Source organism: Ictidomys tridecemlineatus, chromosome 15, assembly GCF_052094955.1.
Source record: "Ictidomys tridecemlineatus isolate mIctTri1 chromosome 15, mIctTri1.hap1, whole genome shotgun sequence".
NCBI lineage: Eukaryota > Metazoa > Chordata > Mammalia > Rodentia > Sciuridae > Ictidomys > Ictidomys tridecemlineatus.
The window spans coordinates 53,780,910-53,795,346 of NC_135491.1; the positions used below are offsets into that span (position 1 = coordinate 53,780,910).

General features: G+C 44.6%; 1 protein-coding gene across 7 annotated transcripts in view; it reads right to left on the minus strand.

The window, feature by feature from the left end:
- Nucleotides 1–14,437, minus strand: part of LOC106145435 (transcription factor Maf) — a 320,844-nt gene that overhangs the window by 299,876 nt on the left and 6,531 nt on the right. For 5 of the 7 annotated variants that reach the window (XM_078032710.1, XM_078032712.1, XM_078032708.1 and 2 more), the window contains exon 2: nt 6,650–6,710. The exons of the other annotated variants lie outside the window; for them this stretch is intronic. In XM_078032710.1, coding sequence (XP_077888836.1) covers nt 6,677–6,710 — 34 coding nt within the window. In that variant the 3' untranslated portion in view covers nt 6,650–6,676. The remainder of the gene's footprint in view (nt 1–6,649; nt 6,711–14,437) is intronic. 7 annotated transcript variants of the gene reach the window in all.

Below are 14,437 nucleotides of genomic sequence, written 5' to 3' on the forward strand. Positions count from 1 at the left end.
AGTACTACAGCTTCCAGAGAATTCTAGCATGCATGTCCTGACCCTTCGGTGCACACGTATACAACTGAAGACACAAGGTAATGTGCATCACAAATGGAGTCTAAGTAACAGATTAGAAGTTCATCACATCTGCTTGCGCCCTCAGCAGTGTGTCCTCTTACACGGATGTTTAGGAGTCGCGGGATCGGAAGATGCATTTTCAGAATCAGCTTTAACAGACTCTGAAACAAACTCCTTCCATATATATCTACAAACACCAATGTGTACTGACATTGCCGCTAGAGTACAGGACTCATTGCTATATATTTATTTTTAAATATTTATTTTATGAGCAAAACCCCAAGGTGGGATTTTACAGTTTAGCTTAACGATACCAAATTTTGATTATAAATTACAAGTTTCTTTATTGCAGCTTGCAATAAAGCATAACAAAATAGCAAAAATAGCACAAGAAAGAAAGAAAAGGAAAAAGAAACCTTGGAGTCAGAAGCACCTAGTGGCCTGATCCCAATTAAATTTTAAAGAAATAGTAAAAAAAAAAAAAAAAAAAAGGCATTCTCAGAATAACTGCATCCTCAATAGCTCTGAGAATAACTTCTGCCGAATTTACAATGAAATCACGTGCTTGGATCCCATCTTTGCTAAAGTGAAAAATCCCCTGGGTTAATGGTGCAGTGATAGGAAGGTGCCTTTTTATTGTGAAAGAAAACGATGCTGGTGCACAGTTACATGAATGACACTGTAAAATGTTGAGTGGAGACAGCCAGAAACCCGTTGCAGGAACCAGACGCCCACCCTGCTCCCCACCCATGCCTTAGAAAAGGCTTCTCAGCAGCGGGAATGGTGTTTCATTATTAACACCAGCTGACTCAAACAAAATAGGAGGAAAAAACGAAAAACAAATCCTTCCTTATTTTTTCCTTCTCCAGAACAGGGTGACATTTCATGACGCCTCTGTACAACTTCCCACTCTCAGGCAGGAGCCAAGTTGTGGCCTGTGCTTTTCTTCCAGGGTCAAGGCCTGCACTCTCCAACGCTAATCCTACGGCCCAGTTCGGGATCTGGGTGCATTATTTGCCCACAAATCTGTAGGGGTGATTTATAGCACAGAACTTGCGGTATTTCATGACCACATTCCTTCTTTGCCCTTGGGTGAGGGGTTACCAAGCAAGTAGAGATCAGAGCAAACAGATCTAACACTCTAAATAACTAGGCTCCCAAACTGCCAGTGGAGCAAGTTGGAGGAATGTCTGAGCACTTCATGTGCTTAGCCACCACTTTACCACCCTCACCTGAGCTGGGACTGGACTTTGAGAGCTGCAGAAATGGAAGTTCTGGTGCAGTGGTTCTTTTGGATCAGAGAATATTGAGCAGGTGGGGAGGTGATGGATCTAGGAAAAGAATGAGATGTCAAAGGGCTCTGAACATAGGGTGTGTCTCCAGAAGGCCACTAACAAGGAGAGGTGCAAGAGCCCGCAGACCTGGAATGACCGAGAGAAATCCTGTCCCCGTCCTGTACCCTCTCGCTCTAGGAGGGCAAAGCCAGACTCAACCCTATCAATGCCTTGACAAAGCTGGTGATAGCCCATGCACTTTAGTTTCCTATTGTTCTAGACCATGGCAAAAGAACTGCTCAGAGCATGAAAAGGAGAAAAAGAAAAAGAAGATACGAAAAGTCTGGGGAAAAAATATAATAACAATTCAACAAAGAGCCTTCAACTGTTAGCACAGAACTTCAAGTGCATGCGGGGCACAGACGCAAAGACTGATAAAGCAAGTCTTAGGCTGGGTCACAAAGGTCTACGCGGGGAAGGAGATTTCTAACCTCCGTTGGCTCCGTCGCTGCTGAGAGGCCAGCTGTGCCCAGCATCCCTGTCAGTGAACTTAAGCGCCTTCCCAGAGGCAGCTCATGGTGCAGACTGCTCCAGGTACATTGAGCATCTTAAAATGATGTGAAAGAATCCTAATTGCTCCATGAAAAGAGAGAGAGAGTAAAGAAGATGTAGGGAAAACAAACAGAAAATTCTTTCCTATGCAAAACATTCAGCCCAGCAAGACCCCTGACATTAGGTTTCTCCCCCATTTCCTGCACATCAGAAACGAACCTCATTTGAAGCATAAGCAAGCCTGAGGCACACCACTGTGCTGTGTAGACTCCAGCCCTTGAATCAACGACCACGGGTAACACGGGGACTCTGTGTTGATTAACTTTACAGAGGCCGAGTCAGCCCCGAGTTACGATCCTTTTAAATAATCACAAACCCCAACTCGGCCCTGCTGCTGGACGCAGGTAGAAGAAGAACAGAAACTTCCAGCCCAGCGCCCAATATGAAGGAAGAGGACCTCAGGGTCAATTTCTCAGAGCATTTCAGATCAATTCAATTCTCACCTTCGCTGCCTACCTGGGAGCAAATGAACTTCCCCTGCTTCTTTCAATAGACTGAAATGACTCGAAATCGTCACTGGCTGCATGGGAATGACCACATTAATAGAAGAAGCTGGCAATTCCTACCAACAGCTCCCTCTGCCTCTGTTTTTGGATTTGTCCGCCTCACCTCACCTATGAGTGTGCCATAGGATGCGCCCTGGATTCCTAATCAGGTGAGAATGTCTTCCAGCAGCTTACACCTGGGGTGACTGCTCAGTGGCCACCTTGTCCCCATGGAGGAGAACTGTAAATCCCACAGCCGGTTGGATTTTTCCCATGGAGCACCTGAAACTGGGCCCTCCCCTCCCCCACCGGGGCAGGCTAGTTCCCATCTGCGAGGATCTAAGTGCTAATAGCTTTATTACATTTCCTGTAGATGCTGCAGAGGCACACTGAAATTTCCCCCCTGGGTTTCCTTCGTCCTGGCATTTTCCAAATATTACAAAATGGAAAGCAAAAACAAACAAACAAACAAAACCCTCAACCCTGGTGCTTAGCTCATTTATTGCTGATAATTTCATTAGGTGCCAGGAAAAGCAAAAAAAAAAAAAAATGCAGACACAAAACAACAACTTGACAGCAATTTTTTGGAGTGAGGAAATGAGAGACTCAGCAAGCTGCAGGTGAAGGGAGTTTCAACACTGGCATCTGCGCACAGCAGCAGTAAATCTGAGCTTTTGGCAGGTGACGGAGTGCACGGCGGCATGCTTTTAGAACGAAAGCTTTTTACAGAAGCATCATTGTTTTAAGTAATGAGTCCCGCACTCGTGTAGAAATTCCTTCTTCCTTTCTTCCCCCCAAATCCATCACATTTCTTTAAGTCCACCCCGCTAACAGTATACCAGAGTTGACTGAAAAATAATACCCATTGGTGTGGCATCATTAGACCAGTTCTTCTGTTATAATTAATTGATTGAATCAGCTCAGTCGTGGGCCAGTGTCTAGAGAATGGAAAACATTAGCCAGACTATGTAAAGGGAGTGTGGTGGCTGATACAGAAAGGCGCAAGAGAAATAAACTAAGAACAACAACAAAAGCAGTCAGGGGAAGTCTGAACAGTGAAACACCTTAAACAGAAGCGCTCCCCCGATTTTGTTAGACAGACACCCTCCTGCAACATGCTTGAGTTACATCATGGAGTTTGTGATAGGTTGGTCCCAAAGCAGATCTCTCAGCAAGATAGCATGCTCCTGCTCGGGTTGTGGGTGAGTGAGTTTGATTCCGAGAACTGAGTGTGTAGAAGCCCTGAGAAGGCTTCAGTGAGAACAGGACCAAGACCAGCCACAAGGGCCTTTCAGAGGCATCAAGACCTCAAAACTTCTGACCTGGGTTTTCACATGTCCCTCGCAGGGACCCACAAGGTTCACATTTCCATTAAAATAGTCTGATGGACCCTGCGAGGGACACCAGCTGAAGGTCCCTTTACTTTTACATTTGAACGAAATAGTCACACATGGTGTGCCGAGACACCCCGTCAACACTGGGCATCAGGATTTTGCATTTTATTTCTGAAAGATTATGGGCAACTCGGAAAGAAGAGTAAGCAAAATAGAAACGAGATTTCTGAGCACTTGGGCTGGTTTTGTTCTGTCGTGGCTTAGTTTATCCTCACTCACAAGACCGCAATGCCTGCCTCACATTTGACAGCCTTTTGAATTCCTACCATGGACATAAGTACGGTCAGGGTCCAAGCCGTAAGACTAGAGAAACAATTGATGGGTACCTTGGAACCCAGGACGTGCTGTTTCTATGGGTCCCATCTGTGTTCCCCATGAGTGAATGCAAAGCCACAAGCGGGCCTCCCCCTGTTTGTATCACACCTGCCTTCCTCAAGGGAGCTCTGTAAGGCTCGGCTGCATCCAGAGGGGTCTGAGCCAGCGTCAGGAACATCTGAAATGGGCAGAACACAGACCAGAGCTGGCTGAGATCTGTCACCCCCTTCCCAACTGGGGTTTCAGCACCTAGTACACAAGAGCACGTCTGGAAGACCTGCTTTCCAGCTCGGGGGAGGTCATGGGCTGCAGGGCATCTCCTTGCGAAGATTCAAACTTGCAGACAGAGTCCGAGGCTCATCCAAGAACCACCCCGAATGTGAGGGTCACGCAGTGTCCTTACATGTTTCCATGGCAGCAATTGCACCTCAGTTAGCAGCGATGCTACCTATAAACACTTTCCATCAAGTGGCCATACTGGGTGAAAGGTGGACAAGAAGGGTGGAGTGTGCATCTCGGGTTAGAAAACCTCCTCCAGAAAGCGCAGTCTTGATACACCATGCATCGGGGTCGATTTGCATAGGTTAGGCTGCACCAGGCGCTCATGGAAAAATGTTACTCAGGATCAAGGGATACTACCAAAAAGGAAAATTTCATCTCTTTTTGCGATACCACTTGGGATGAATATTTTGTAATATGTCCACGAACCATTATATAATCTGGACCGTGTTTCTGAGAATAAATGAAAGGTAATTAAACGGCTCCCCTAATGGCCTGTGATTTAATTTTCAGACCTTAGCCTAGAAAACTGCTGGAAATAAGTCACAAACCTGAACATGGTAGAAATTAGCCAAAGGGAAGAAAACCTCGTAGTTCACCATTTTTTTGGTTTTTCACTCCTGAAATCCCTTAACCAAAGTGACTTTCTGAAAATAAACTAAGTAACTCCCCCAAGAGGACCAAGTATTGAACTTTTCATATATCAGCTTATAATATCTAATATCACAGAGGAACTTCAAGGAATTGTCTTCCTCATCCCCAAATTCCCCATCTGACCAAATGCCTTTCTCTTCTTTTCTCTTCCTTGCTCTCACCTGTCAATCATGTTCACAGCTGAAATTTGATTTCTCTCCCACCAGTAACCTTATATGAAATATTACCAGGAGGGTCAGGACCAGTGTGAACCTTGCTTTTAAAGTTCATTAACTCTTTGTTCAAAACGGATGGTTTCAACGTCACAAAGACTGCACAGTGGCTTTGTGGTCCTAGATCATCGTATTGAACCGGCCATTTTCAAATTGCAATTAGAAAGATGAGGACAAGAGAGGAATAAAGTATTGGAACTGCATGCGCTCACACCAGACACATCAGTAAACCTCAAAGGTATACATGGAATTAAAATCCATGTATGGGAACTATTAAAGAAAATGTTAATTTCATATAAGGTTAGCAATGAAACAATATTTCATATTCACAATCCAGTTATTCATCGAGACTCTCATCGTAGCAGCATGTAGTAGTAAGTAATCAGATACTATTTTTGAATAGTGAGAAGAAATGAGTTCTGTTTTTCCAAAGCTCTCCATTTGCCAGATCTTTAAAGTGCCTCTTTTGCAAAGAGTAGCAATCTGACAGTGTGACTTTTGCCCCCCTCAGTTTCCACTAGGAACCAAAAAGAAAAAAAATGTATTTCATGCAAATTTCTCAGCAAGCAAAAATTTCAATAATAAAAAAAAAACTCTGTGCCATTAGCCAATGAGAGGTAACAAGAATACATAGAACTACGACACTAAATAATTATTGGTGTGACGGTGTTAGTCTACCTCTCCAAATGAAGAGGGTTTATAATTAAATTCATGCTGGGATACTTGTAATTGAAAATCCATTTAAATAGCTCAATTTCATTTTTTTTTTTTAGTAGATGAAAATCAGATTTCTGTTTCCCACTTGTCTCCTCCCCTCCCCTTCTGTCTCCAATTGAAGTGGGGAGTTGTTCCAGAGACACATTTGGATGCAGAAGGAAGGCCACACTGTGCTTTGAAATTATATTAAACTTTCCAAATGTGAGTCTGGACCAAATTATAAGCAGCTCTAAATTTGGAATATTTGTTAGGCCCAGGTAGAACTACCCAAGGGCAGTGAATGCCAGTTGCATGGATTCATCCAAATGGCCTGACATTCACCTTTTGCAGTGTCAACACACTATGTGGGATCAAGCCAAAGATCTGAGATCTACTCAGACTGAATTACTCTGTAAGTGACATCGATGTCATGAAATAAATACAGACAATGGATGCATGCTGGTTCTCACACACATTGCTTCTATGACTCCTCTGTGGCATCTAGTATCACGTTGTAGGGTGCATGTGAAACCTAAATACTAAAACTATTCCAAACGGGAACTTTTCACACCCAAAGAATGAGCAGCATTCCCTGCTTGCTGGCTAACTTCTCCTCTCACGGCAAACTCACTAAAACAAGCGCATGCAAATCAAAAATCAAGATGTACCTCTTTGACTTCAGGCAACTGGACTTTTCACATCACTGATGTAGAGGACTCCCTTGGGTACCTGATTTAGCAAATATATTAAAATAAACAAAGGGTAATTAATAACCATGAAGAATGTTTCAAGGACAGTACGTTAATGGCAGCATAACTATGAAAAGGGCAGAGTTGGACCCAAAGAAGATTGATTTAGTTCCACTTGCTTCTGCCTGGTGGCCTCAGCCTAGTCAGATCAGAGGAGGGGTTGGCATGGAAGGGGGTGGCCTAGACTGCTGGTGGCTGCCTCTGAACTCTGGCTCCCCCACTGGGAGCCTGAACCCAGGGCCTTGCAGTCTGGGTCAGTCCTGAAGCTGTTTGCAGTTCAAAGGGACCCAAGAGATTCTGGGTTCCATGTGGGAAGGATTCAATCATGTCTGATGGGCTTCTCATTCACAAGCGATTGCTGATGGCCCATCCCTTAGAGGACCCCCCGGTCCAGCTTTGGCAGGCAGTGAACTAGGCCACATTCTCTTCCATTTTCTACCCACTCCTCTGTTGCTCTGATCTGTCCTGCTAACACTGCCGACCTTAACTGCAAACGTTCTCTTAACAAATAGAACCATTTAGATACTACCCCTTTATTTATTAACCACTTCTCTGTTTAAATTCCTAGCAGGGAGTACTTAGAACAGTGATACCAAAATGAGGTTGCTTAAAAAAGAAAAAAAAAAAAAGACGTTTTGCTTCACAATGAATAACAAAACACAGTAATTCAAAGTAGTTAGCTTTCTATGGTTCAAAAAACCCTTATTGCCATTAGCTGTACTAATGTAAGTGGCAAAATAATGATCATTTACTGTACAGAGCCCAATATTTTCCAGACAGCAGTTTAATAACAAAGCAGACCTGTCATTGCTTCCTATAGTTAGTCCCACTATACAAATTCAGACTGTCAAAATATATTTAAAATCTAATTTAAAAATTCAACACAGTTACAGCAAATCTGTGTATAATAGCTACAATAAACTAGTAAGTCAATCTAATTTTTTTCCAACAAGGATAGTCAGTTATTTTTCTTTAATCCCCTGTATTTTGTTTGGAGTACCTTACAATTGGTATGAACAGATAGACTACATCCATCCACATGCTGTCTGCAGGCAGTTGTAACTGAACACATTGTCTTTCTTCACCAAAATTTGTCACTCACTGAAACTGCCTGATTCTTTCAAATGCTCTTTCCCTAAACAGCAAGACAATGCCCTAAAATGCTTGGGTAACAAAACTGACCCTAGCTATCTGCCAGAACTGTCCCCAACACATTATGTGCCTGCATTCCTATTTCATGGTACAAATGCTTTTAGAGCTTTAAGGTACAAACTTCTTTTTCATGTATTAATCTTTCGTCAAACATATTATTTCTTTGAAAAGGGGGTTCGAAAAGAAACAAGACACATACGGAAATTACAAAACTCAAAAGTGTATCGGTAAAGTAAATTGGTCTCCATTTGAAGTTCAAATACTTAACCTCTAAAACAATGACTATATAAACTTTCCAATTAAGATGCTTTCTTAAAGATCTCCAGAAACAACAGATTCTTTCAGAAATACAAGTGAATAGAGTTTAAAAGCTTAAGAAATTTTGGAGAGAACATTGCTGTCGTTCCTCTGGGGCATTGCAAACATCTGTTAAGCTCCGGCAAGGAATATTTACATGAGATCATATACTTGTGAGGCATTTTTCAATTTTAGAAAAATATTACAAAGCAATAATTGAACAGAGTCTTGCAAAATGCCCCCTTCTCCTTCCTGACCATATCATTGATAGTCTCTGTTATTTTTGGAGAAAAAGAATCAGCCTCATTAAATGCAATATTTGGCTTCTTGCCTGAAATCTCATAAAGTAGATGTCCTTTTTAGATCATTGGTGTCACTTTCCTCAAGATGACCTCTACTCTTCAGCTACCTGGGGAACCCATCCAGTTATCAAGGCATTTACTTTCAAAAGCCAGAATGGGGGTTGGAGGGGGGAGTTCTGTTTGCACACCTGAACAGAGTCCAAAAGCCATGTGGTTTCTCTGTTCTCAGTACCTTTGCCCAGATCGGTCACTGGGGAAGGGTGGTGAGGGCAAGGGGGTCTCGCCTGGGAGTGAGAGGAGATTTTTCAAGCTGGACCACGATGGTGTAATCTAAGCCAGATGTCTGACAGCACTGAGCCTCCTACACTAACCACGGAAGAATATTTTTTAAATAGCTTAAGAGTGTGCACTGATAATGCAAGGGAGGTTTCAGAAGTGTCGTGAATTAACACAGACAGCATACCCTGAAGAACGTCTCCTGGGTCTCCACACCCTCCAAGTTATGGAAAGTCTGGTGGAGGGAGCTGACCCACATGGGAAGGTTGTTCTGAGTAAGACAGAATTCAGACCAAGTTCTTCTGTCTACCAAGGAACAGAGGAGACCCATTAACTCTGCCCTGTGATCACTTTAGTTAGCTTCAAAAGTAGAAACTGCAAGTTTGTCTGTTAATAGCTTTCCCTGGCTGCAAAGGCACTTTAAAGGGGTTCATAGATTAAATAAATAAATAAATGGCAGATGAAAGAAGACAGTTGCCTTCATTGCCTGAAAATGGAAGGAAACAAATATCCTCTTTTAATAAATTCTATCTCAAAATGATTACCCCAGATTTTTTTTCTCCTGTGCTATCAAAAAGGATTTAAAAAAAAAATCTGACCCTGTAAAAGTGTTTCCGATTCATACATCACTGTTTTAGTTTCAAAATATTTATCTGCTCATTAATAAATCCTTCTCTGAGAAAAAGGGAAAGAGAGAGGAAAAAGGAGATGCATATATGAAGACGCCATGAGACTTTCTTAGTTCCACCCCTGATTCAAGCTCCCTATGAGAAAGAAGGCCTATGTAAAAAAGATCCTTCTTGAAATTAGGAGTTTCAAAGTTTGTCCTCCGGACACAGCTTCTGCATGCCTGGGAAATGTCTGGAGCCTATTCCTGGCCCTGATGGAAGAATCCTAATAAAGTTTGCGTGGCTGGCTTTGTATATACACCACGGGTAACCCAGACCATACCGCCATTTCCAGGAGGATTTTTAAACTTGCTCTCTAGATTTCCCTCTTTCTCTTTTCCCTCCTGCTTCTGCCTCTAACCAAAGGGGAGAAAAAGAGGGGGTCAGATCTGGAAAATGGGCCAGAAAATTAATGAGTAAAAAATCAAATGATCTGGAACCAATGATCTTATTTACAGAAGGTTCCCAGGAGCTCGCGGGTGGGGCCAGGGTCTCCAGGTGAAGGGCAGAGCCTTCAGCGCGGACTCCACTCCCTCCCTCCATGCGCCCACCTAGGAGTGCGGAAAGGCGGGTAGTTCTGCAAGTCCCGCCACCCGGCTGAGGCCAGGGCAAGTCCTCCGGGAAACTGTCAGCCAAATTCCACTGGAGATCCGAGCCCCCTGGGAGCGCTGCGGGCCCTGACGGGGCTGGGTGGGGCCCCGTTCCTGCCTCCCTGCGCCTGGCTGCGCCTTGGGCGTCTTGGCGGGGCGCTAGCTGCCCGCAGCCACCAGTGCGCACCCGCCTCCCTGGGCTCCGCCTTGGGCCTGGAGCTGAGGCCGGCCCTGAGGGACTTCCTGGTGACCTCAGGCAGTTGCCTGCCCTGGCCTGTCATCCTGGCTCCAGTCAGTGCGCACCTGCTGCGCACCCGTCAGAGGACTCCAGAGGGAGGCCAGTGCACAAGCCCCTGCTCAGCTCAGGCCACGGAGCTCTGGGCAGCAATGTTTAGGGCGACTGGGCCCGGTGAAGCAGGTGTACAAAGGACCTGGGGCGGGGAGGACGCTGTGGCATGGGGGTGTGCATAGACACTGGCAGGGCGCTTAATCTCAGCATCCTTGTGACTTCCCTTTCACCCCAGCCTTTTAGGACCCGAGTTCCACATTCTGGAACCCAACCTCAGCTCTTCTCTCAGCAGCTCCCCAGACATCTGCCTACCCCTGCCTTTGTCTGCATTTAAATTGTGGCAGGAAGGACTTACGTGGTGCAAGGCCTCAACTTTGGTGACTTCTTCCTAGCCCAAGGGCAGTGCCCCTTAAGCCCTCTTATGGCCTTGAGTGACCAGGCCTGGATGGTGTTGAATATCATGGGGAGAACCCTGGGATAGAACAGGGCCCAAACCCCAGAGCTAGGGACCTCACTGTTTTTAGCCATCTGTGGGAAGCTCAGGGCCTGTCAGCAGCTTATCAGTCACCCTGTAAACAGATCCTTCCTGGCCAGGGGAGGGGACCCTGAGAATGACCTGAGCCGAGCCCTGGCTATTGGGGGTCATAAGCCAAGGTTGGCCTCTGTCAGCAATACTCTCCCCGACCCCTGCACACTGGGCCCCTTCCTCTCCTCCTCTCCCTGGGCCTAGTTTGAGGCAGCCTACGGTCCTGGAGGCCTCAGGCCTGTTTCTTTTCTGGTGAGTCCCCCAAAGGAGGTCAGAAACCCACTTCTACAGGCCTCCAAACGGGGATGTGGTCACACCCAACCAGGGCAAATATTGGTTGCAAGAGAAGAATCTGTACCCTTGTCACGTCTTTTCAGGCGCCAGGGCTTCCTTTACAACCATCATTGTGGGGAGCATCTGAGGATAGAGGTTTTCCCTCTTCCCTGCCTAGTTCTGTGAGGTTTCCTGGCCTCTTCTGTTCCATCACTAAAAGAACCAATCACAAGGAAAAACTGGTTTTGGGAATCTTAGCTTGGAAACAGGCAATATTGAGAATCAGAATATTTAGACTAGAGAAAGTCAGAAGTGAAATCCCGGGTGCGTGGGCTGGAGGTAGGGGCAGCCTGAGGAGGGGGGGTGAACACTGAGAACCATTTCCTCTCCTCCCCCTCTTTTCCCCAAACCTCTGGCTGCCGCCACCTCTCCCTCTTCCTCCTTTCTTGAATTAACACCCCTTTCTAATGGTCGCTAAAGATCCAAGCTGAATCTACGCAGAAGGGAGGAATGCGATTTTGCAATCCCAAATCCTAATTACAGAGAAAAATTGTTTTTTAACAAAAAAAAAGAAAGAAGGCAGAGAAAATGACTTGTGCGGAATAAGTGAAGAGGTGCTCCGTAGATGATTTTGATTTGAGTAAGAAACTGCATTCCGATCAGAGCCTCTGTGGAAATGTTTTGGGAGTTTCTTAAAGCTGTCCAACTCTGATGCAAATTCATAGATCTGATTTCGGTGTGCTGTTGATGTGTGCTTTCTATCTCAGCCTTGGTCGGCGAGGCAGAATTATGCAAAACACCCAGAGGGCTTTCAAATTTAAACAATAAAAAAAAAACTGTCATGATGTCATAAAACCCAGTGCAGGGACCATACAAATATATTGGCATAGTACGTCTGACTAGTCCAAAATAGTACCACCATCGAGTCACAGACTGGTGCATTTATAAATGCCCAGAAGTGAAGACATTAGTGGTTACCTTCAAGAGCTCTATTTGGGTTTGGTTCCCCAAATTGTTTTCTACCAGGGAACATAGGTGTGTTATATTTTTTAAAGAAATGGACAGTCAAGCCTTGCTTCTATCAGGATTCCATGTATATTGGCTCTGACTTTGGCTCCTGAGCGAGTGAAATTCACAGGGGCTCTCTTTTTCCAGGACTCCTGCCTTCAGAGGCCTGCTTTCTCTTGCTTCCCTCCTTTATCACTTTCTACAGATGGTGCAGGGAACAGGAACCAAGACTTGGCTATGCCTTGGTGAGGAGCCATTTGATTTGTTCACATTTGTTTGGTTGTTTTGTTTTGTTCCTCTCTAAAGGATAAAGATGCTCCCCATTTGTGGCAGGACCGTACTTCTTCATGCCCCAACAATCATGAGACAGCCTGGGAGACTGAAATTCTCTCCCCATGTCTCCTACCCCTGTTACTGAAAAACTGCCACACAGTGCTGGGTTTGTTCAGGAGCTGGGGCGGAGCAACGCCTGCCTGCAGAGAATTCCCCTTTTCTGGGGCTGTTTGATGTCTGGATTTTGAAGATTTATATCAAAAGTGAGAAAAAGCAATGTCATGGGGAAGGTGGGTTAAGGCTCTGTTTTTAAACAAATGCCAAAACAAACAAATCCTGATTGGGATGGCCAGACCCTGGGCCACCTCTCTTCTGGCCACTTATACCCCTGCCCTCACTTGAGAAATCTTCGGGATTGAGGAAGGCTGGAGAGTGAAAACAAACCTCAGGGTTTCTCTTATTTTCCTCACAACATGAAGGAATGCACAGACCACAGAATATTCCTCCTGCATCCTGAGGAATAATATGAATTGGTGGCAGTGACAGCCTAATGCTGCAAAAGAAAATTTTCCTTTAAAAAGTCCCCCAAACAAAACTAAAAAAACTAACCTTTCTTCCAAGAAAAGGGCTAAATCATTTCTTTTTTTTTTAAATCAAAGGAAAGCGAATCACAGTAGGGAGCCTTGCAAATCAACAATCCAAAGCTGGCCAGGTTGACTTCCTACCCCTCTCACTGAAGGTTTATTAGTAGAGCTCAGGCCCCAGAGCTGGAGAGTGTTCTTCAGCCGTCAAAAGGCTGAAGATTGTCTGTCACTCATGTGTATTTTTGTCTTCCATTCTATCTCAGTTAGTCTTTAACTACCAGTACCCACCCCCCGAAAAATATATCCGTGGACATATCAGACTTTTAAATATATTGATTGACCCAGGACACTGCAGGACTACATTTTATCAGCCAAGACATTGTGAATATGGAAGACAGTTTGCCTTGACCAGAAGCTTCCTCAAGTACTGTACTAATAGCTTCTGAATACATCCTAGGCAACTTCAGTTATTTAGACGAGGAAATGCTGGGAATGTGGCTACTGAGACAGGTATGCACCATGCTCATGAGGGTGGCCACCATTTACCCTTTTCCCCTCACTGTTTGCAGCAGTAAAGCTAGCGGTTTGGCGAGGAGAGGACCTATTTAAGAACAGAAGAATCTCGAATTGATGCTGCTAAGGTAAGGGTCCGAGGGAGAAAAGATCGGTGAGTTATCACCATGTGTTCAGTAATAGAGATTTCCCATCCAGGAAGTATACATTGAAAGGAGGCCCAGGTGGTTACGGAGTTGAGACAGGGAGGAAATGAGGTCTACATAGCAGATTTATCTGCTGGGCAGAAGGAGGACTCTGCCTATTTGATGCCAATATATTAATGTGTCAGATACATTGTAAAAAAATGATGAGATGATTTTTGAAAAAGGAAACATGCAAAAAAGCCTGGAAATTAAAAGGTGGTGAATTTTGTGAGTATTGGAGGAACAGAAAGGGAGGAACGAGGAAGCACACAGAGGGTGTCTGCTTAGCTAAGTTTGTATTTGGCCACACGTTGCTTTCATTTACAGCTATGTCTGCTAAATGAATGCATTTGTCATCACAGTACATATGATGTGACCCAGGGCCCATGAGAGAACCAGGTGCCCTGCTCCTCTGATGCATCTGCCCGTGGTGGCATTTGTTTGGAGAGGGGAGTCAAATATGTGTATTTTTCTTCTTAGAAAACTTCTCTGCCAGGGAAACAATGTAGCATGAAAATTTGCTGTTTAGAATGTGCACGGTCTGCATGATTTTAAAATGCTAGCTGTTACCCCCTTGGCAAACTTTTCTTCATCTACATGTACATATACACATTGGTAATTTCAGTGCATTTTAAAAACTCATATTCCAGGTTGAAAAACAATAACACCTGTTCAGTCGTGTGTGCATCATAAATCAAAAAGCATGCGTGCCCTTTCCAAGGGTCTGTGCCTGAGACCCTCAGACAAGAGGCATAGTTAATTCTTAATTAG